Genomic DNA, 24,517 nt, shown 5'->3' with positions numbered 1-24,517 from the left:
GTTTTGAACTACGCAGCGCCAGTGTGGTCGCCAGGGACTAGTAGGACGCAGTGGACGAAGCTACAGACTGTACAGAACACCGCACTCAGGACAGCGACGGGATGCCTCTTGATGTCGCTTGAACACCACCTGCACGACGAGGCGCAAATGCTCCCTGTAAAGGAGCATAATATAATGCTCTGCAAGCAGTTCCTGATCGGGAGCCACAGAAGTGGCCACCCAAGCAGACAGCTGCTTGCAGAGGAGCCCTCGCCTAGGCACGTCAGGAGGCATCTATATGAACTGACGGACGAAGTCCAGAGGTTCATTAAGCAACCTCTGGACCCGACAGCTTACAGACAGGCCCTGAACGGCATTCACAGGGACTCAGTCTCGAGTTATGTAGACTCTAGACCTGTGAATGCCGTTCTAGGCATACCACCCCCGGACATAGACGAGACGGAGCTTCATCTGCCTCGGGAGACACGCACAACACTCGCACAACTTCGCTCCGGCTACTGCAGCAGGTTGAACTCCTACTTGAGTAGGTTGAATGAGGATGTGCCGAATGAGTGTCCGGCATGCGGAGAGACCCCACATGACTCGAAACATCTCTTCGCATGCCCGGAAAACCCGACAACCCTAACGGCCTTGTCCCTGTGGACAAACCCCACAGAAGCTGCACGCTTCCTAGGGTTGCCGTTAGTGGAACTTGACGACAACGACTGAGATACCAACCGATCTGGGCGGGGTTGTTGTAGCCGCTACAACAAGAACAACAACAACGGCAACGCTAACGCAACGCCAAAGTTGTGTGTAAACGGTCTTTTAATGAGGTGTAGAGGCTGGAACAACTTTTTGAGAAACTTTACCCCACCTCTCTTGCCAACAAACAGAGTTATTCTGGTGGCAGATATGTTCCAGTGTTAAACTGACCATTGGCACTATCATAACAAGCGAGAGTGAAGGATTAGATTCGTGTGAATGGCACCGTCGCTTACTTTGTGATTCCGGTACGACGGATGTCATTCGCACGAATCTAATCCTTCCAGACTAGGAATGAACAATTTCATGTCTTCCAAGTTTTTTAATTTATCACTATAGCATATAGAAACAAAGTGAGATATTAAGAAGCAGAAACACATAATGAAGATATTCATCGGTTGCACGCCATTACTTCTTATAATTTTTACAGAGGTGTGTCATGTGGTATCCTTTAATCAAAAGAAACCATTGTCCCCGGTAATATTTAGTAAGTTGTATTTAGTATAGATATATATATAGTACAATTTCAAACGTTTTTTTTTGTAGTTCCTGGTGATGGCGGTAGTCAATTGGAGGCTAAACTGAATAAATCAGATGCGCCCTTATATTGCTCAAAAAAAGCCAATTGGTATAGCCTATGGTTGAACTTAGAATTATTGGTTGTACCGCCAGTTTATTGTTGGGTGGAAAATATTAAATTATATTACGACAAAGCTACCAGAACTACGCACAATTCACCTGGTGTAGATATACGCGTTCCTGGTTGGGGAGACCCTGATGTCGTGGAATGGATAGACCCGACACACAACAAAGCGGGGGCGTACTTTAAGGATATTGCGAATGTGCTTGTCGACTTGGGATACGAGCGAAAAAAGAACATACACGGTGCGCCGTACGACTTCCGCAAAGGACCAAGTAATTTGTTTTTATTATTGTATATCATATAACTTCATATTAAACTTTGTATAGGTGAACATAACCAATTCTTTATTGATTTGAAAAAGCTAGTAGAGGATACATATGAGCGTAATTCAAAATTGCCAGTAACATTTATATCGCACAGCATGGGAAGCCCAATGACATTAGTGTTTCTGCATCAACAAACCACAGAGTGGCGACGGAAATATATAAAGAGGCAAATAAGTCTCGCTGGTGCTTGGGCGGGTAGCATGAAAGCTGTCAAGGTGTTTGCAATGGGTGAGTCATTAAATAAATAAATATATACACACACATGCATGCATACAAGCAGTAGTCCGTTATAGCTTAAGAAGGGAGTAAACTCTATTTTTAGAATTAGGTAATTCTTCACGAAAGTTGCTTTTATTTTACTGAAAAATACGAACAAAACAGTTTTCGGTTACTGAAGAGACTTCCCGTGGCCAAGTATAAGTTTGGGTCGGTACGTTTACACAGGCCCGACAGGAATAGAAACGGCAAACTGTTATCTATCCGGCAGCATTGCGAAATGGTATTTCGCTTTTCCTTCTACACGTGAAGGGTGTTCCATATATGTAAAGTGAACAAATGCGCAAATGTGAACTCGCCTGGTTTTAATTTGTTCACATTATTGACGTGCACTGTAGTAGTCTTTTACTGAATAATATATACGATATATGATATATGATTACATATACTTAGGGAGTTCACAAGGCGTTGTATACTGTCGTACTGTTGTATGTCAAAAATTTTAAACGGCTAAAACTATATTTAAGGAATTCGCAAGCTAACATAAAAGTTTTATTATGAAATTTCACACAATTAAAAAATAGTTGGTGGTGATTTCAAGTCCTCTAAACATTTATTTAGCCGTTAAAAACTTAACAACATACAACAATACGGCAAGTACGACACCTTGGGAACCACCCAACTATAACATATCCCTATAGACCGACCCCATAGAGGCTGCACGCTTCTTGGGGCTGCCGTTAGTGGAACTCGGCGACAACGACTGAGATATCAGCCGATCTGGGCGGGGTTGTTGTAGCCGCTACAACAACAACAACAACAACAATATGTTATTTTATTGGACAACGATTTTGCTCGAAAAATCATATTTTCTGACTAAGCGCATTTTCATCTCGTTGTTGTTGTTGTTGTAGCAGCATACAAGCTCCCCAAAGAGTTTTTGGGGAGTGTTGCTGGAGTGACAGTCCTTGGCCAAATATAAATCTGGGTCGTTCCAGTTACGTAGAACCGACTGTCGTGGGAACGTCGGCACAACTGCTGCATCTGGGGATATCATAATCCGCACATGATCGTTGAGAAACCAATGCATCATCAGAGAGTGACGGTTGGATGGCGATTTTGCAGCCGTGGCATTCATTAACTCTAAGCTCTTGGAAAAACTGGGTTAACACGATGCGCTACTGCGAAGCCATCCGAAGCAGCCGCATGAATTAAATCGTGTTCCATATATAATGGGAATGTTTGAATTCACAATATGACCACGCTGTATTTACAAATAGCTATATTTTAGTGTACCTATTTCAAAAAAGAAAACTATATTATTTATTATTTTTAGGCGATGATTTGGATTCATTCTTCCTCAGTGGAAAAATTTTAAAACAAGAACAAATAACTAATCCTTCCACCGCATGGCTGCTACCATCACCACTCTTTTGGCGCCCGTCCGAAGTCTTGGTGGAAACTCCGTCACGCGTATATACAATGTCACAGCTGAAGCAATTCTTTTCTGATATTGATTACACAATTGGATGGGATATGCGACAAGACAATATGCATTTCACATTAAATTTTAGTCCGCCAGATGTAGAATTACATTGTCTCTATGGTGATGGTTTGGACACCGTCGAGCGGTATGTCAATTAATTTGTGTAAATATATATCGTCGTTTAAAGTACAAAACCACGTATCAAGAAAATACAAAACCACGTATGTGAGGTTGCCAAGATATTGTAGGAGAGAGTAGTAAAGGTAGTCCTATTTCAAAACGCTTCTCTTTTTTTATCCCTAATTATCTGAACTTATATCTAAGTATCGATATTTTAGCTTCCGATGAGCAAATATCTTTTTTGGCACAAATGCCATTAACGAGGTTTTGTAGAACGACGATAGGCGGTTTTGTACTTTAAACGGCGATATTAGCTGTCATCGATTCGCCACTTCACTGCTTGCTATGTTTGAGTTCTGTTCGCTTAACGAAAAATTTTGTATGTGAAGGCAACAACCAAGGCGAATTTATACAAGGTGGTGTTGTAAAATCAGCTGATTTCATCGCCTTACATATATTTTGTTTTTGCTTTTACTGATTTGACAGCACACCCATCAAAAGCAAGAACAAAATACATGTAAACTTTGGAGCGAATTGAGATTTGACATAACACCCTTCATACAAAATACATGTGGTTGTCGTTGTTGTAATCTAAATTCGCCAGTAACACCACCTTGTATAAGTTCGCCATGGCAACAACAAAGTTAGCTAGTAAGTAGTCTGTTCCTTTGAACTTCGGACTAAAACCTGTGGAACTGTCAAACTACAATTTTACGCTCTCAAATGAGAGTAAAAGGAGAACAGATGCAGAAGTGCGTAGGAACGCAAAAAGCACATGTCATTGGTACTACACTGATTTGGCTGAAATATCACTAAATAATTATTAAAATCTATACATATTCAAATATTTCGTTGTTTACTTCCATTTTTTAACAAATATAAGGTTCTTTGCTTTCACCGATTTCCGTTTTTGTTTGCACATGTAAATCAGCTGATCGTTTGACACTTTTCATGAACTTACAGGAAAAAAAACTCCGGACTAAATCCTGTAACTTCTGACTAGGAACAGTTGCTCAGTTACTCTCTCAAATGTGTTCCCACTTACAGGTTTTATGTCAATAGGAACGACTTCCTGTAAGTTCTGACTAAATCCTGTAAACCGGACTGCTATTGGAACAGACTAAAGGACGGACGATATCGAGTGTGATTGTACGTCATTGAGTTCGTTCGTTTCGCCTCTCTCTAACTGTTGGCGAATCGATGATGATTATTATAATATAGATATGAACAATTTACATGCTTTTACGTTTTAGTTTGCGATACAAGAAAGACACAATCGCTGACGAGACACCAAAGTTGGTAATGGGAAAAGGCGATGGTACCGTAAACCAACGTTCGTTGCGCGCTTGCCACGCTTGGATCGGACGGCAAAGTGCCAATATTACAAACGTAGCTTTAAATGGAGTAGACCATATGGGTGTTTTAGCGCACAATGATGTTTTGAATTACATCAAAAATATAATGCAAACATAAATGTTGTGACTATTAGTAAATTTGTATATTAATTTTTTGTACTCTATTCTTTACATTGACTTCTTTGTTTCATGTCTTAAAGTTTAAATTAGCGGTTATTTTAAAATATTGGATTTTAATACCTCGAACAAACAACCAATATAATTAATTTTGAGAAAATAGTCTGAAACGCGAATCTGTATAAATTTTAATTAAAAATTGTCTAAATTAGCATGTCGTACATAATTATGTACATACACACATATGTATTTATGTACATACATACAAAGATGTATTAATAAAGAATATAGTCCCGTCGTTTACGCGTAAAAAAGTGGTTTTCTTTCAAATCATGAGGTTGCTTTATCGTCTAGGCATGTTCCGACTCTTGAAAATACGTGCATATTTATGCAAGCACATATCGTCACCAGTGTTGCCAGAATTATGGTATAGCGCATCCCCATATCGAGCCGCAGTTATCCCCAAAAAATCCCCATTTTTCTTCTAAATCCCCATTTAAATCCCCTTAATTAAGAAATAAAAAACTATGTATTCTCATTTCTGTTAGTTCATTTTAATTACAGTTTTGAATACTTTTCTATTATAAATTTTCACAGATGTATATGTGTACATATATATGAGATCATTTGGTTATTTACGTATAGCGGTTTCTTATTTTTTATGGTTTTTGGAGACTATTTAACAACATACCTTCGGCCCAAGGTTCCTATTCCCATTGCTGTCTGTAAGTTCGTCAAATTTTTTTTGAGCGCTTGCCACTTTAATAATAATGCTTTGACAAAGATAATCTTTGTTTGAGAAATGTTTAAGGGCAGGCAGTAAAATGTATGTATTTTAATTTCAATATGAATATTTTAAACCAAACAAAAATCCCCATCAAATCCCCACATCCCCAAACGAAAAAATCTATCCCCAAATGGTTTCAGAAATACCCAAAATGAAGCGAAATCCGGACATCTGGCACCACTGATCGTCACTAGACACGAATAAAGGCGCGAGCTCAAAAGTTGACGGCGAAAAAAGACGCATAAAAAAACTTTAGCGTTAAAAAATCTTAACATTAGTCTGTTCCTTTGAACTTCGGACTAAAACCTGTGGAACTGTCAAACTACAATTTTACTCTCTCAAATGAGAGTAAAAGGAGAACAGATGCAGAAGTGCATAGGAACGCAAAAAGCACTATTTCCTGTAAAAACGTCAGTCGGTTTGTTTACATGTCATTTGTACAACACTGATTTAGCTGAAATATCACTAAAAATTATTAAAATCTATACATATTCAAACATTTCGTTGTTTACTTCAATTTTTTTTACAAATATAAGGTACTTTGCTTTCACCGCTGTTAGTTTTTGCTTGCACATGCAAATCAGCTGACCGTTTGACACTTTTCATGAACTTACAGTAAAAGAAACTCTGGACTAAATCCTGTAACTTCTGACTAGGAACAGTTGCTCAGTTACTCTCTCAAATGTGTTCCCACTTACAGGCTTTATGTCAATAGGAACGACTTCCTGTAAGTTCTGACTAAATCCTGTAAACCGGACTGCTATTGGAACAGACTATTTGTTTATGCGCCTTTTTTCGCCGTCAAAACACTATCGCGCCTTTATTCGTGTTTGGTGACGATATCTATTTGCATATACATGCATACGTACCATGAACCAACTAAGAAGATCACGCAATCGGAAAAGAATGAAAAAAGTAAATTTCTGAGCGTTTTTGACATCTGCCTAAAAATGAAAACAAACAAAGAAAACGAAAAAGGCGCGGTTATTGAGTGCGATTAGATTTGTATTTATTATAAAATATAAAAAGTGAAACTTGATGACAATTAGCAAAAAAAGTTCATAAAATATGGTTTTAATGATTGAGAGTGTTTTACAATCGCATATTATCGGCACCGGCCGATTTTTCAATGCCAACGTTCTGACCACAAATGTGCACCCACTTTTCACGCAAATTTACGCCTCTTTGCAAATCAAACAGACGCACAAACTTGTTCCAATCACAAAGCACTTCATATTATATCATAAATTTGTAATAAATCAAAATTTCTAATTAAAACCGCTGCAGGAAACACATAAAATCGCTAAAATATCACTACGAAGAGGTAGAAGACGATGTAAACAGAACCAAAAAACATCAAAAACGCTACGAAAACTTTTTTCTGAAAATCGATTACAAATACAACGATGGCGGATTACGTGATCTGTAGTCGTTGGTTCATGGGTACGTACTATGTACCAGTGTTGATAATTGCATTTTCCAATTTTGTATGAAAATGTAATTCAAAGTGTACTTTTTATCACTAAATTGTACCAAATTTTGATTCCTTTTATTTTTCATATATTTAGTTATTATGTACAACTTGTGTTTAATTATTGTTTCTAATAAAGTACAAATAATTGCTAAAAATATAGAAACATATTACCTTTATTTTATTTACATAAACGTTTACGCACTTTTACATCAGATATTCACCCCTATTGCGAGTGTCGACTAGTAGTAGATAAACGACTATTATTCGATTATCGCTTTTTATGTACTTACATACATGCATTTAAAATCATAATCACCCCTATTGCGAGAGTCGACTGCTAGTAGATAAATGACTATTCGATTATCGCTTTTCCATGGTATTGCAAACGTAGATGCCTCGTTCAATAAGCGACTGTGAATAGTTTTTAGTCGCTCATCCTTCTTCAGCTGTTTGTTTGTAGAAGGACGAACGCCTATAATTAATTCACACTGACTTATTGAACGAGGCATCTACGTTTGCAATACCATGGAAAAGCGATAATCGAACAGTCATTTATCTACTAGCAGTCGACTCTCGCAATAGGGGTGATTATGATTTTAAATGCATGTATGTAAGTACATAAATATTTATAAACATAAAGATTTACAGTGAATGGATATTTTTGAATTTACAAAGTGCAAATTACTAATCCAGCAATAATTACTCGTAGTTTCTACTGTGCCTGAACTTTTTATCAATGTTATGTAAAGAGGAAATTGTTTCTATTTGAAGCATATATGTAATACTCCTATATTGGCAGTAAGAGCTAGTACCGTCCGAAAACACTACAGTACAGATATATCAATAAACACGTACGAAAGAAAAGGAACACACACATTTATAAATAAACATGTACACAACACATATACAAAACCGGCACTCAAGTACACAATACATTGACAAAAACAGTACTAGCCCCGCAAACATACCCTGTGGGGAAAATCTCTAGTTCTGAACTGGGGCGCTTCTAGTACATTTAGACCCAGTACTGGTTCGCGATAAATCTCTTTTGCATGCAAGCAACTGGCGAATTTAACATGGCGATGTCCTAGGAAGTGTCAATTGCCCCCCGCTGCATCCCTTTTTCGATAGTTCCGAACTAGCCCTAAATTCTATAGTTCCGAACCAGTTCTAAAATCGACAGGTGAAAGAAAAAGGTATTATGATTTTTCAATCTTTTCGGTTCTTCCGTGTACGATTTTACATTATTTTCAAAGAAACATTTTTTCAAATTTGAAATTAAATTTGTTTGAATGATTGTAAGAAATGTACGTTTACATACCTTTGGCTGTAGCTGTCTTTGCAGAGGTGCTCGCTGTTATTGGTTAGATTCCAGACAGCCCCAAGATGTTAATATGTTAACACAAAGCTTTGTTTTGTATTACCAAACTATGAAATAGCATCTGCGAAGCACAGAATAGAAGCGTTTTTGAACGAAAAAGCCGCCGAACACATATCTATGTAAAGTAAACAAGCCCCCCGCTGCATCCCTTATTCCATAGTTCCGAAATAGTTCTAAATTCGACAAATAGGATCTAGTTCGTTCTGCATCCCTTTTTCTATAGTTCCGAACCATTTCTAATTCGTCACTTTAGATATAGATTTCTAGTGAAAAAAAAACTGAAAAAATTAGTTTCTTAAAAGTACCACTTTTCGCCGATTTTGGACTGGTGGGGATCTAGTTCCTATCGGACTAGTTCCTTTTTGGCGATAAAGACGTAGTACGGAGCTAGAAATTTGATTCACTAGTCCGCGGTTTCCCTGCAGGGTATTCTGAGCGCTCAGAATATATGAGTCGGAAAGGAGTCCTAGGTAGGTAAGAAATATGAGTTTCAAAAACAAAAATTTTTTTACTCTTATATGAATCTTTTAGGAGTCATATATGATCCAAGTTATGAGCCAGCAGTATAAAAACAATAACGACTAGAAATTTATATCTAAACTTGTTTATACAGATATGAAAAATAATTAGGAAGGAAAAATAAACAAAATTTAGCTGCAGCAACTGCTATAACATGAATGCTGCAATATATGTACATATATATGTATGCGCAGAGGTTTGTATATAAATATGCAACAGTATTTGAAATGAATTCCTTGCTAACATGGCTCTAAAGTAAGTTCATTAAGAGAGTTGAAGAATAAAGCCAATAAGAGTCACAGAACAGCATACAATGAGACTCCGAAAGTAGGCATTTATGAGGCCAATAAGTCATTTAAGAGCTACAAAAAGAGTCCAAAATGAGCCGTATATGAGGCCAATAAGAGTCCAATATGACTCATATTGAGGCTCATTTGATGTATGAATTTAAGCTCATATAGGTCGACCTTCGCAGGAAGGGAAACACCCTCATTTTGGACTCTTAAATGAGCTCATTTTGAGCACAAAGGCTCCGAAATGGGACTCCTTAAAGACTCATTTACGACTCCAAATGTTTGCTGGGAGACTGTCTCGCTTTGATTTCGGAATGCTTACACATTGAGATGTTAGCTTACTATCAATATAGAAGTATTACATATATGATTTGAAGTCTATTTCGACATTTTATTTTTATTAATTTCGGTATGGAGAGGATCCTTTTAACATTGGCTGAAGAATATGCAATTGACAACGCTCCTTGAGACATGTTGTATATGTTTGAGAACAGTGGTTAATTAAAAAAATTTTTGGTGATTCTTACATTTTCCCAAAACTCAAAAATATTGAGGTTGACAAAATACATATAATAAAATTGTAACTGGTCGATGTCTGTACACTATAGATATTAAAGAAAAATTAATGTGGGGGTCTTTATAAGAGCACCAGAAGCCAAACCAACCATCTTTAGAATTTTTGTCTGTGTCTGTCTGTCTGTATGTTTGCACGCGCATCACTCGAAAACGAATGCAGAGAATTGAATGCAGTTTTCACCGATATATTGCATGATTCAACAACTACAGGTTGTAGCAATCGTACAAAAACAACATTTACAAACATTGGTATGAACTCCTTGTGTCATCAACATCTTCTTTATCTATTCATATACCCTGCATACCAGGATTTCATAGAATTCTGAAAGGTTTCAAAATTTTTTTATGAATTTTCTTTAAGAAATCATACAGAAATTTTTTACTAGTTCTTGTCAACCGCTGCATATGTTTTTCTTTACAGATTTCTAAAAGAATCGTAACAAATTTCCGACACTCTTAAAGATTTCGGGAGCATTTGTTTGCAGGGTATATATATACGTATATGTGTATGTATACGCGTATATGTAAAAAAAGCAAAACAGACGATAATTTGACACAAGCGTGCTCATAAGAAGAAGCATAGCTTCTATCGCTATCACCTGTAATTGATGCGCCTTGGATATATTGCTAGAGGTCTAACTTAAAATATAGAAAGAAAAAATTAGAGAGTTGCCACCTGTTTGAAAATTGCAGTTTAAGTAAATTGGTAAGAAAAAGTGAATATTGCAATATGGGTGCCAAAAGAAAGAGGCTTAAGAAGGCTTACAGCCAAAAATATTTTTTTAGAGTTGCCACCTGATTGAAAATTTTAATTAAAGTGAATTTATAAGATAAGTTGAATATTGCAATATGGGTATCAAACTAAAGCGGTTTAGGAAATTTTACTGCCGAAAATATTTTTAGGGAGGATTGCCACCTGTTTGAAAAATTTTATTGTATTAAATTGATAAAATGAAATCGATATCTATACTTATAATAAAATTGTAACAGGCAGAGAGTTGCCACCTGTATTTAAAATTTCAGTTTAGGTCAATATGGCTGTCAAAAGAAAGAGGTTTACAAAGGCTTACAGCTGAGCTATTTTTGTAGAATACTTTAAATTAATTTAATTGATAGCATAAATTAAATATTGCAATATTGGCATCAAACTAAAGAGGCTAGGAAATTTTAATGCCGAAAATATTTTCAAGGGATTTGCCAACCGCTTGAAAAATTGTATTCATTTAAATTTGTAATATAAATGAAATATTACAATACGGACATTAAACTAAAGAGGATTAGGAAGCTTACTTTTAAAAATATTTTTGAAGCGGGTTGCCACTTATTTGAAAACTTTATTTCAGTTAAATTTATAAGATAACCTAAATGTTGCCATGTGGGTATCAAACGAAAGTATTTGAGAATAATAAAATGTTACAGAAAAATTAACAAGGGGTTTAATAGATCAACAGAAACTAAATCTAAAATTTTTATAATTTTGGTCTGTCTGTCTGTATGTTTGTAAGCGCATCACGCAAAAACTAATGTATGCAATTAAATGCAGTTTTCACCATGTACATATTACTAGAGCTCTAATTGAAAATATATAATCCATTTTTTTGGTTTTAGTTTATCGTCGTTCATTATTCCTAGGTATTTGAATGTGTTAGCTTTTGACAGTGCGTCGTTGTTTATATTTAGAGTTAGCAATGGACTGTTCTCAAAATTTCGCCTTGATATAACCATATATGTAATACTCCTATATTGGCAGTAAGAGCTAGTACCGTCCGAAAACACTACAGTACAGATATATCAATAAACACGTACGAAAGAAAAGGAACACACACATTTATAAATAAACATGTACACAACACATATACAAAACCGGCACTCAAGTACACAATACATTGACAAAAACAGTACTAGACTGTCTCGCTTTGATTTCGGAATGCTTACACATTGAGATGTTAGCTTACTATCAATATAGAAGTATTACATATATGGATATAACCACAAACTTAATTTTATTGACGTTCAATTAAGTGCGTTCAAGCGTAACCCATCGCACTTTTTTGGTACTTCCGTGTGGAAGATTTTTCGCAAAAAAATAAAAAAATTTTGTTGTTGCTGCCAAAAAATTAAGAAATCTGAGACGACACGCTTTACAATTTCATACAGTCTCTGTACAATGTATTTTACTAAACGGCTGCACCGATTTGGTTCATATTTGAAACATATGCCAACACCTTGAAAATAAATATTCCGACCAAAATTTTACTCGGTATGTTGCTCGGGGTATTCCTAAAATTTATACAGACTAAAACGTAAAAAACCAATATATCTCTAAAACCAATTACGCTGGGGAACTGAACTTAGCACTGATGCATATATTGCAAATCCATTGGGAAAGGAGCGTGGCTCCTTCCTTCCATACAAACTGAACTTCTCATATAGCTTATCTCTGGAACTGCTTACGCTAACGTCCTGAAAATCTAGACAGCTACATATGTTATCAATACCGTAGTTATGGCGAAAAGTGGTAATTATTGGAAAGGCTGGATCGATATACATTTACGTAAACGCGCAAATATCATTCGATTGGCAACCATTTTTTCCTAGATTTCTAAATCCCATTGAACTATTATAACTTTGTTTTTAATTTTTAGTAAAATTATAATTTATCTATAAATTTTGAAGTTTCGCTATAGACTGTCCTATCTACATACCTATTTGCATAAAATGATAGCCGTTTTCTTTGTTCGGACTAAACTCAAAAACCACTGATTAGAGTTCCGTCAGGTTGTCGCAAGTTATCTTACATACATATATGGTCCTATTACATGCTACTAGAAAACTCGCTAGGTGGTTCTGGAGTAGAGTTTTTTATAAAAATCGTATTTATTAACCGATTTCGTTCAAATTTTAAATGTGAGCTATGTACCTGTATGATAGAAAATTCTTTTGATAAAAATTTACCCGATTAGTGCCGCTGGAGTTAAGGTAGAAATTCATAACACGTATTCATTTTATGGTAAGCAATGGTTTTGCAGAAAATAAGCCCAATGGATGGCGCTGCAGCCGAAATGTATAGAAACCCCGTGTGGTTGGTCTGCTTTGGACCTATGTTTAAGTTATACGAATTTAGTTTTCAAATGTTTAAATGAAGCATGGGGTCAAGTTTTTCGGACGCCCTCATGCACGATCATGCGGTCTTGCATCTACCCAGAAATCAGTTCATAAATTTTACCACGAATTGTAAAAGTGGTGAATTAACAAGGAAAGATCACCGTAGGTATATCAACTGCTTCATTTGAAAGATACTTAAGAGATCACACTACTCATTTAGCAATGTACCGGAAAACTTTTCATCCTATGGGACAGCGAGGATTCTTGGCCTTCCTATAAAGAAAATGCACTTCTGTGCTCTTGAGTTTCCCTATAAGAACTTTTATTGGCATACGTAAGATCATANCACAGCGAGGATTCTTGGCCCTCCTATAACAGAAAACGCACTTCTGTGTTCTTGAGTTTCCTTATAAGAACTTTTATTGGCATACACATACATACATATATATATATATATATATACACATATATTTTTCTTTAGTTTAATGTCCGTATTGTAATATTTTATTTATATTACAAATTTAAATGAATACAATTTTTCAAGCAGTTGGCAAATCCCTTAAAAATATTTTCGGCATTAAATTTTCCTAGCCTCTTTAGTTTGATGCCAATATTGCGATATTTAATTTATGCTATCAATTAAATTAAATTAAAGTTTTAAAATAGGTGGCAACCTTCCATAAAAATATTTTCAGCTATAAACCTCTTTCTTTTGACAGCCATATTGCAATATTTACTTTACCGTATCAATTGACCTTAACTGGAATTTCAAACACAGGTGGCAACTCTCTAATTTCTTTCTTCTATATTGTAAGCTAAATCTCTAGCGATACATCGGTGAAAACTGCATTCAATTCCATGCATTGGTTTTCGAATGATGCGCGTGCAAATATACAGCCATACAGAGTCAAAAATTCTAAAAAGTGGTTATTTGGCTCCTGTAGCTCTAATAAAAACCCACCATATTAATTTTACCTTAATATCTATAAGGTAGAAACATCGGCCTGTTACAATTTTATTATAAGTATAGATATAAAATTCATTTATTTTATCAATTTAATAAAAAAAAATTTCAAACAGGTGGCAACCCTCCTTAAAATTATTTTCGGCAGTAAAATTTCCTAAACGTTTTCAGTTTGATACCCATATTGCAATATTCAATTTATCTTATAAATTAAATTCAATTAAAATTTTCAAACAGGTGGCAACTGTAAAAAAATATTTTTGGCTGTAAGCCTTCGTAAGCCACTTTCCTTTGACGCCCATATTGCAAAATTCACTTTGTCTTATAAATTTACTTAAACTACAATTTTCAAACAGGTGGCAACTCTTTAATTTTTTTCTATATTTTAAGTTAGACCTCTAGCAATACATCGGTGAAAACTGCATTCAATTCTCTGCATTCGTTTTCGAGTGATGCGCGTGCAAACATACAGACAGGCAGACAAAAATTATAAAAATGGTTGATTTGGCTTCTGGTGCTCTAATAAAGACCCTCCACAATAATTTTTCTTTAATATCTATAATGTACGGACATCGACCTGTTACAATTTNTCTGCATTCGTTTTCGAGTGATGCGCGTGCAAACATACAGACAGGCAGACAAAAATTATAAAAATGGTTGATTTGGCTTCTGGTGCTCTAATAAAGACCCTCCACAATAATTTTTCTTTAATATCTATAATGTACGGACATCGACCTGTTACAATTTTATTATATGTATTATTGTCACTACACACGACTAAAAGCGTGAGCTCAAAAGTTGACCACGAAAAAAGACGCATAAAAAAACTTCAACGAAGAAAGGCTTTAACATACTAAGAAAGACAGTATGTAAATTTCCCAAAAAGTTTTTAGGGAATTATGCTGAAGTGACAGTCCTTGGCCATCTATAATCTATGATTACGCGTCCTTCTTCGCCGAAGAGTCTTTTTTCGTAAGTTTATTTTACGCATCGTTTTTCGTCAAACACTAGCGCGCCTTTATTCGTGTGTAGTGGCGATATATAAATGAATATATCGCACACCGTCTTCAAAAGAGTCACAACTCAAAATTTGGCATTTTTGAAATTATGCCCTAAAAATGACCACAGAGCTTTTATTTACATTTCAGCAAAACCTGGAGCAAATTTTTGTTGTAATTTGTTAAAAAAAACCCCTTATACCATGTCCCCACCGGAGCTAACCACGTAGTTATGGCTGTTAAGTTGGTTATCCCGATAACCCACTTGATTTAGCGTAGTTTCGCCATATAAAAATGACAACACTTAACCATTTCACTGAGATTGTTAAAAGCTAACCAACTCGAAACCACGTCGAAAGTCTGATACAACCCTGTATTTTTCCGCCATCTGTGGGTCATTAGCGTTAAAATGTAAAACAATTCGTTCCCTACTAGTGTTTGGATTCAACTAAGATAATATTAGATTTACTCAGGTTTTTGAAAAAATTTGAAATCTACTCCTCTAGTCCGCTCGACTTCAAATCTATTCGTTTTTTTTTATTCATTTATGCCTTCTTGGGGCCGTGTTTTGACTGTTCCCCACCGGTTTCTGTAAAAAAATTGAAAGTTAGCCAAATCTCGCCGTTAAAAATTAATTTTTTCATAGAAATGCGTTAATAAAGTAACTTCGTTACTTTTTGATGTATTGCTGTAGAAATTGGCGGATGCAGAACTTTACTTAATGTGTTAAAAAATATATGTAGAATGGAATTTATATAAAGAGAAGAGGTTTAGATCCTATTGTCCTTTAAAAAAATTTGTGTTAAATATGTTCTACTTTATAGAAAATGCTAAAAATTACCTCGCGTTCTTATTTTTGCATGAATAGAAAAGATTTAAGTAAAACAATTAATGCCATAACCGAAAATAAAAAATAAAAAAAAATCTAGTACGGAAAACTTGTTTTTGCTCCAATTTTTGGAGCGATTTAGTCCTTAATCGAGTTGGGCTCCGAACACTGTTCTCTACATTTGTAGTGTTTTATAAACCTCAAACCGAAGTGTGGACCACGATTAAGAGAAATAGAGATTGCGCCAATCGCGGTACCGCTAATCCGCTCTTTGTGATTTTGACAGAATCAGCTGTGTACGTGACGTCATCTTGGTGCAATTTTTGATTGTGAGCATACGAAAAAACCAAATAACAATTTTAATATTTGTGCGTTAATATTTCTGCGTGGTTTTAAACAATTATTGAGACATTACAAAGCAAAATGAAGTGTGCAGTGGCAAAGTGTAATAGTGAAAACAAAAGGAAATCCTGCGATATAAGTTTTTTTCGTTTCCTACGGACGCGAACCTGGCGAAAAAGTGGAAGAAATTCCGCCGGCGATTATGCATTGAGGTAAGACCGCACTAAGCGACGCGACACTGCAGCGGCACTACGCGACATGCCGCGACTCTTTTTGGTATATCGCACTGAAACTGCAGTGGCGCGACACTTCGCTGCAAATTTTATAATTTATTTGTGTCAAAAGCTTCAAACAAGATGGATGCCAGTGACGCTGATGTAATGTTAATGCCTTTTATTTTTATTTTCCTTGGCGAATTCTTCTCAAATATTGTTTCTTTACATACAATTTTCTTCTTGAATGAAATGCATGTGAATATTAACTCACAATTGGAAATCCAATTACTTCGAGTTAAAAATATAGTACGAAATGTTATGTCGTTCCGCTAGGTATACCGCACTATGCGGCACCGGAACTGCGCGACACCACGCGGCGCGATATTTTTGCCTAGTTGGTCAACTTTGCCGCGCAGCGTCGCGTCGCGGTATGCTCCATAAGAATACATGCAAAGAATATTTTGCCGCGCTGTGTAGTGTCGTGTCGCGTCGCCTAGTGCGGTCGTACCTTTAAACACCAAATCGAGCTATGTGTGCATGAAGCACTTTACTAGTGAAGATATTGAAAATAAAACACAGTTCGAAATGGGTAACATATTGTGTATTTTCATATTAATTGCATTTAATATCGTTTTCGTAAACGCCTTGGGTTTTGCAAAACTTCGTCGTTTAAAACGTGGTGCGGTGCCTACTATTTACGAAAAAAATCTGGGGGGTTCCCAGCGTGCGGAAAGAGCTCAGCACAGGGAAAACAAAAGAATTGTCAGCAAGTTACTTGAGCAGAGTGAGACTGCCGTTGCCACTGCGGGTAACCATTTGCTATTAGTCTGTTCCAATAGCAGTCCGGTTTACAGGATTTAGTCAGAACTTACAGAAGTCGTTCCTATTGACATAAAACCTGTAAGTGGGAACACATTTGAGAGAGTAACTGAGCAACTGTTCCTAGTAAGAAGTTACAGGATTTAGTCCGGAGTTTTTTTTCCTGTAAGTTCATGAATAGTCTGTTCCTTTGAACTTCGGACTAAAACCTGTGGAACTGTCAAACTACAATTTTACTCTTGTTTACATGTCATTGGTACTACACTGATTTGGCTGAAATATCACTAAATAATTATTAAAATCTATACATATTCAAATATTTCGTTGTTTACTTCCATTTTTTAACAAATATAAGGTTCTTTGCTTTCACCGATTTCCGTTTTTGTTTGCACATGTAAATCAGCTGATCGTTTGACACTTTTCATGAACTTACAGGAAAAAAAACTCCGGACTAAATCCTGTAACTTCTGACTAGGAACAGTTGCTCAGTTACTCTCTCAAATGTGTTCCCACTTACAGGTTTTATGTCAATAGGAACGACTTCCTGTAAGTTCTGACTAAATCCTGTAAACCGGACTGCTATTGGAACAGACTAGACTGACTAGACTGTTCTCCTTTTACTCTCATTTGAGAGCGTAAAATTGTAGTTTGACAGTTCCACAGGTTTTAGTCCGAAGTTCAAAGGAACAGACTAATTTATATAAAGTTATATAAAGCTGTGGAGTCAACAGCTGTGGAGTTTATAGTAGTTGGCTACCATCCACAAATATAGATATGCACTTTGCATTGCTTTTTAAAATGGCGAGTCCAAAAATTCACTTTGCTGCACACCTTCCTTTTGATCTACATGAAATTGCAAACACTCTTAACACATACATTTTTTCATGGGCTAAAAATCGTACTTACCTAAAGGGCTACATGTCCAAAATTATTGCTACGTGTTCCTAATTAATCAATCTTTGTATATTTATTGATTCCTGCAGAATTGGGCCATGTAATATTAAAATTAACACAATTTTCTGCATTGTTTACATATTTTTCTATGCGTTTTGGCATTTCTCTCTCGCAATTGCACCAAGATGATGTCACGCAAAAATTACGCTCAAAAATCCCCTCTCATTGGCGCAATCTTGTATTTTATCATTCTTGAGTGTGGACAACAATAGTTAGTGATGTGGTTAAGTTCGATTCGGGATGGTTAACTTTTTGGTGGGGACATGGTTGAGTTGTGACTCTTTTGAAGACGGTGTGCGATATGTAAGTAAAATAAAAAAAAAACGGCAACCGGGAGCAAATAGTTAATTTAAAATTTCGAACTAGTTCGATCAATTAATTCAATGACCTACTGCGTTGAATTAACTAGTTCGTGCACTTCCCAACTGTACTGACTAGGCGAATTAAATTCGCTTTGATTGCTGACATCAATGGCCCGTAGTTATAGTCGAAAGTTAAAACCTCTTCTAGTTAAAATTAATCTTTAAGTTTAGAGCAGGCTTTAAGTTTTAGTCAGTTAATAGACATGTTAGAGGCAGGTTTTTGCTAGATTGACACAAAACAGGGCCATTAATATAAAATGAAAAAAGTAACCAATCGGCATTGGGAAAAATTTGTTCTTTTAGCAAGTTCACCCTGTATCAACTGACTTTTATAAATAATTTTGAAAATGGCGCAGCAAACTAAGAAAATAACAAATTTTTGTAAAATATAATTTATTAACGTAAATAATTTAATTTTTATAGGAAGTGAAAAGAATTCGTGAAGTTAATTGGACTGCTGCTGAAAATACCTGCTTGCGGTGCTTGTATGTTTTCCTATTTCTGGTTGAGATTGTATCATCCAAAATCGCAAGATCTCGAAATATCCTTTGATTGGGAAGCATATTCTTCAAATTAAGACCACTTTTGTATTTTCTCCGCAGATTTTGACAGGAAAACGTCTACTTAGAGTACGCTTTTAAGATTTTAAAACCTCGTCAACCTCATTTTAAATTTAAAACGCCGCTTTAAAGTTAAAAGCTCTTTTAAGTTGACTATGACAGTGTTAAAAGAGTGTTTATCTTAATATACAGTTTTAAATGTTAAAACCTGCCTCTAACTTGTCTATAACTACGGGCCATTGTTTTTATAATGTTGCTAATGTAAAATTGGCAGAGCTGCAATTGTGGAAAGTAGAAATCACTTGAAATTGTATCAAAAAAGTACAATTGTATCGAAATTATCAACACTGCCATGTACGTGTTATACCACGTGTCGAAAAATTGTCAAACCATTTAATTTCATGCACAAGTACGCCCACAAATACTTTCTAATAAAACACACTCGTGCACAGCAGGACAGAAGAAGCGCTAAAATATGGATAAAAAAGGGAACACATTGCAGTGCTCGCCTTGGGGGTCTAGTAATTATCGTCGTTGGAGTCCCACAAGTATAAACCAACTCTTGAAAATTGCACACGTTTCAAATTGGTCAGAAACAAAAATATCGCCTGCACATGTACTTAAGCGGAAATTTGCAAAAAAAGAATGTATATTTCTGGACGAATTAATTCCTATAGTTTCGTTCCTCAACTTTTCTGGATAAAGCCAAGGCATATTAAATAAGGTAGAACTGATTTTGACATTTCTCTCTTTTGAACACCGACTATACTGTCATAGTTACATCCCGAGCTAATAAAAGGGAGGTAAAAAAATAGAAAATGCCAACTTGAAAAGGGTTAACAGTTACGCAGTGTCTACTTACACGCGCCACGGTAACTTTTACCGTAGATCCACTTAAGGGTTATAATCCCTAAGCGCGGACGAAGGCCGCCTACGCAGAAAGAAGTTCGGTCCCACTTCTCCGGCAACACAAAAAGAATTCTGAGTAGTAAAGGTTATAACCCCTAAGCTCACCTACACCTAAAGAAGTTCTGCCCCACTTCTCCGGCAACACATAATCCACGTAATTTTACCGCAGATCTACGTTAATTTTTACCGTAGATCTACGGTAAAAGTTACCGTGGCGCGTGTGTGTAGACACTGCGTAACTGTTAACCCTTTTCAAGTTGGCATTTTCTATTTTTTTACCTCCCTTTTATTATTTTCTATTCTCATACCTGATGACAGTACGAATGCAAATTATAATAGCGAGGTTTTAGTTTTTTAAACTATAATTTTTTCATTAAAAATTCAATTGCGTGCTGTGAGGGTTTTGAATTGTGTGATTTTTTTTGTTTTGTTTTTCAACCACATCTATTTATAGATACATATACAAAAATGAAAAAGAGCAGGAACTACGAACGTTGCATTGTGTGTGGCAAGTGCCAAGACGTTAAAGTGGTGCGATGCTTTAAGGCGCCTAATTGCGAAGTTAGAAGACTTCGTTGGGAGAACAACTGCGGTGTTCAATTGGAGGATTCTTCCCGTGTTTGTGAAAATCATGTATTACTTGCGCATTGCAGGCAAATATTTTTAAACGCAAGCGTTTATGCCCAGGTTGAGTTCCCATGCCCTGGGAGGTTCCTGTGCCTGAAATGCCTGAAGCACACGAAAGTTCGGATCTGAATAAGTCTGCAAGAAATAAGCATTTTCTTACAAAATTATGCTCACACAACCACGTCAGGACACTGATATACATACATACGTATGTAGAAAAATACAATAAATAATTTTTGTATAAGTGCCGGATGTTTTTTAGAATTAAATATTTTAATAAGAAACTAAACGCGCAAAAACATTAGGCGAATAAAAACAAAAAAAAAAATTAAAACAGTTTCATAAAACATTTATTTCATTTAATAACAGGTTTCCTTTATGAGGTATTCGTTTCTGTCCATATGTGTAAGCGCATATTATACCGGGGACAGGCATCTGGTATTTCTTCGTAGCATTTCCAAAGTACCATATGTCTGTCACCAAATATAATATTCTTCAAAAAACTACGTGAGCAACCTAGTATTTTTTGTAGAAAGAATACAACTTTCCGAAGATTGTAATTTTGTGGTATTCTCATCGTGAGTGGGCATTTCGCACTGAACATACCTAAAAATGACAGACGTCAGCAGCTCATTTATCAAAAAATCATTAAAATTTTCGCGCGATTGAAGCCAAAAGTTTGTACAGCAAGTTTTGATGTAATATATAAGCAATTTTTGCATTTTTATGTTTATGTGTTGTTTTTCAAAAACATGTGATTTGACACTGAAATAATAAGTTAACGTCTGTCACTATGGTAGTATTTTAAATACCACAATAAATTTACCAGAATGTAAGTACCAGATGTCTGTCCCCGGTATAAGGTACGAATGAAGTTAAAATTCTTTGAAGGTAATATTGAAGTAATTCTCAAAATTAGTGTACGTATGCATTTATGCTGATGCGTTTCCATGGAGAAATTATAAACAGGTGAAGTAATAAATCAGCTTTCTCGCTTTATTTTCCATTATTTTTTACATTTGGCTACCTTATAAAAATTTTTAAAGGACAATATTCAAAAAATATAGTCTCAAATCTTTCATCTTGCTCTTATTACTACACCTGGTATAATTTCACCATGATGCGCTTCAATTGATGTTAATTTGTAGCAAACATAGCACTCGCACCTCAAAGGGTTAATTTGGTTGTTTGCAGATTTTTGACATTATAACTACCCTGCAGGGAAAGCTACCAGTTGTGAACCAAAACGCTACCAGTTTGCGTTTCAGCCCAACTAGTTCACGTTGTATCCTTTTTCAATGTTAGCGACTGGTATTTTTAACATGGCGGTGTCATAGGAGATGTCAATTGCCCGCTCCTGCATCAGCACGCTACCAGTAGAAATACTAGTATTATCATACCAGTTGACGGGATAGACTGCCTATTCATCCCCTGTGAAAAGCATACATAACTATGCCATTTTGCTCGCGGCGCTGAAACTGGCAATGGTCGACAGAGTAAAGCTTCGGTACGCCAAATAAAGGGATCCGAGTTCGTATCTCAGTGAGCGAATCTTTTTTTTAATGTTTATTTTATTTATTTATTTAGATCTCTTGTTATTTTTAAATTTTGTTGTTTAAAAAAAAAGAAGAATTATTTTAATTTTTTATGGTATTTGAGTATTTAGGTTTTTTCCAAATGAAATTTAATTTATGTACAATTTTTATTTTATACTTAAATTGAAATAATTATTTAAATTAATTTACTTAGTTTACTTTAACAACCTCCAAGCGCACTCGTACCTGAGATCTCAGAACCAGAATCGGTAGTCTTCACTCGACGTCACAGCCGACATTCATGATGAAAGCAATTAACCGCATTTGAGTTTTGGTTGTGGCTATTCAAAGACAGATGTCGCTGATCGCATAAGTTGTTCGAAATCACCAAAAAGGTAGGCCGTCGCTTTAGCACATACTAGTTAATGAACTAGAATTTATACTCATTCCTTTTTGAGCGTCTGTAGCGAGAGGTCGTGTTTTCTACAAGCAACAGCGGAGTCGTTTCAGCAGACGAGTGGTGGCATTTTTCTGATTTTGGTACAGCTGTGTTAAAAGCCTTTTACTTTCAAATAAAGTTATTAAAATTTGATTAATATCTGTGAGTTTTTATAAACTATTTAATAAGGTGTTTGTGGACGTTTCTGTAGCTGGTGCGTCAGTAGCGGAGTAATTTTTTCCTGTTTTTGGTAAGTGGTAGCGGCTGAATAACTTTTTGAGCGTCAGTTTTTTTATTGCAAAATGGAGGCTGCTTCGGCGGCGTCGGGTGCGGCCATCATAAGTGGCGTTGAGCTAATGCCAACGCCGTCTATGAAAGGCTTTTCTAAGAAAACTAGAAAAAAAAGTGGCAGGGAGCTAAAAGTGATGCAAATAGGTTACTTGAGGACTTTACGGACTCAAGAGAAGTGTCGGAAAATAATATGGATGTGCAGGGAATACCAATGAGTGGAATGCTTCTTAAACAGGGTTCTTACAGTTAAATGATGCTGAAAATGGTGGTGCTGGCGGCGCTACAGGTATCTCCAGATTATTGGTCCCAGTTCAGTCGACTTTTGAATTGCAAGCTAATGTTGGGTTGCTAAATGATACTGAGGGAGTAAATTAAATGAACAATATAAGTGAAAATGTTTTAGTGCCAAATGAAGTTCCCAGTGCTATTGTTAACAACTTTGCAAATGAAAACTGCAGTACACAAAATGTAGCTCAGGGGGTAATTTCCAAAAATTTAAAAGATAACACAGTTCCTCAAAACTCGAATGGTGCAGTGGCTAATAATAATTTGGGGAATGGAAATAGATATGAAAGTTTGCTATATCCTAATGACTACAATGGGGATGCCATTGTATTAATGGATACGTCCGGCAGTGTACATTTTGATAATAAAAGAATTAGAAACGGGCTTTTTCTTTTTGATAAAATTAGGAGATTAAATGTCCCTGGTATGTACAACATCTTGTCTATAGGGCGCTCACTGTATAAAGTGTTCTTTGACTCGATTGCCGATGCTAACAATAGTGTAGAGAATGAAAAATGGAGTTAGGCATACGTGTGTTCATTCCAAGAAGTTTCACGGAGACCTATGGTGTCATTCGTCAGGTACCGTTGGATTTCTTGGAAGACGAAATTTTGCAAAATTTAGAGTCAGATGTCAGGGTTAAATCTATTTCTAGAATTACCAGAAGGGATCCCAACAACAGGGAGAAGTTTGTGCCCACTTTTTCCATTAAGATTGGCTTTGAAGGGAAAATTGTTCCTGAGTCAGTAAAAATTTTCTGTGTGTTCTTTAAAGTCGGACATTTCTTTCCAAGGGCCAAGCAATGCTACAACTGTGGTCGGCTTGGTCGTGCAGAGCAAAAAATAGATGCATAATTTGTGGTAAGGAAGAAGGATGTGCTCCTAAATCTACAAGTGACAGACCGAGTTGCATTTTGTGTGGTAATGACAATCATGTTGCTACGCAGAAATCTATTTGCCCTTCGTGGGAAAAGGAAAGGCAGGTTATTGAGATTAAGACAGTGCAGAAAATGTCAAAGCGCGAAGTTTTCGACAAATATGGGGACGTTTTGGGAAACAACAGATTCTCTCTGCTTGAGAATTATGACGAAAACTTTCCGGCTTGAAAGACCGGCTACTTGTAACTGTATGCATCTGTAAATCGTACTATCGTCGTAAACTAATTGCAAAACCTTCTACCATTCGTTGATGAAGTTGACACGAATAACCGACGCTTTAAGATACCAGTAACCGGTCATTTAAGCACA

At 36.1% G+C, this 24,517-nt stretch overlaps 1 protein-coding gene and 1 long non-coding RNA gene across 6 annotated transcripts in view; both read left to right on the top strand.

The window, feature by feature from the left end:
• The window catches only part of LOC108359252 (group XV phospholipase A2-like), an 11,425-nt gene extending 6,104 nt beyond the window's left edge, over positions 1–5,321 (top strand). For 4 of the 5 annotated variants that reach the window (XM_017611007.1, XM_017611008.1, XM_017611006.1 and 1 more), the window contains exons 2-6: positions 1,084–1,231; positions 1,291–1,659; positions 1,714–1,941; positions 3,266–3,560; positions 4,789–5,321. In XM_017611007.1, coding sequence (XP_017466496.1) covers positions 1,126–1,231; positions 1,291–1,659; positions 1,714–1,941; positions 3,266–3,560; positions 4,789–5,008 — 1,218 coding nt within the window. In that variant the 5' untranslated portion in view covers positions 1,084–1,125 and the 3' untranslated portion in view covers positions 5,009–5,321. The remainder of the gene's footprint in view (positions 1–1,083; positions 1,232–1,290; positions 1,660–1,713; positions 1,942–3,265; positions 3,561–4,788) is intronic. The other variant, XM_017611009.1, reaches the window with a different exon arrangement.
• Positions 5,322–22,060: 16,739 nt separating this feature from the next.
• On the top strand, positions 22,061–22,897 carry LOC108359256 (uncharacterized). Its single transcript, XR_001846898.1, has 3 exons — positions 22,061–22,263; positions 22,471–22,651; positions 22,724–22,897. It is a non-coding gene; the product is annotated as an uncharacterized LOC108359256 (long non-coding RNA).
• The last annotated feature ends 1,620 nt before the right edge of the window (positions 22,898–24,517 follow it).

Source organism: Rhagoletis zephyria, unplaced genomic scaffold (genome assembly GCF_001687245.7).
Source record: "Rhagoletis zephyria isolate East Lansing unplaced genomic scaffold, Rhagoletis_zephyria_1.1 Rzeph_scaffold_00367, whole genome shotgun sequence".
Taxonomy (NCBI): Eukaryota; Metazoa; Arthropoda; class Insecta; order Diptera; family Tephritidae; genus Rhagoletis; species Rhagoletis zephyria.
Note: the sequence above shows the minus strand (reverse complement) of the source record. Positions and strands in the feature narration are given on the sequence as shown.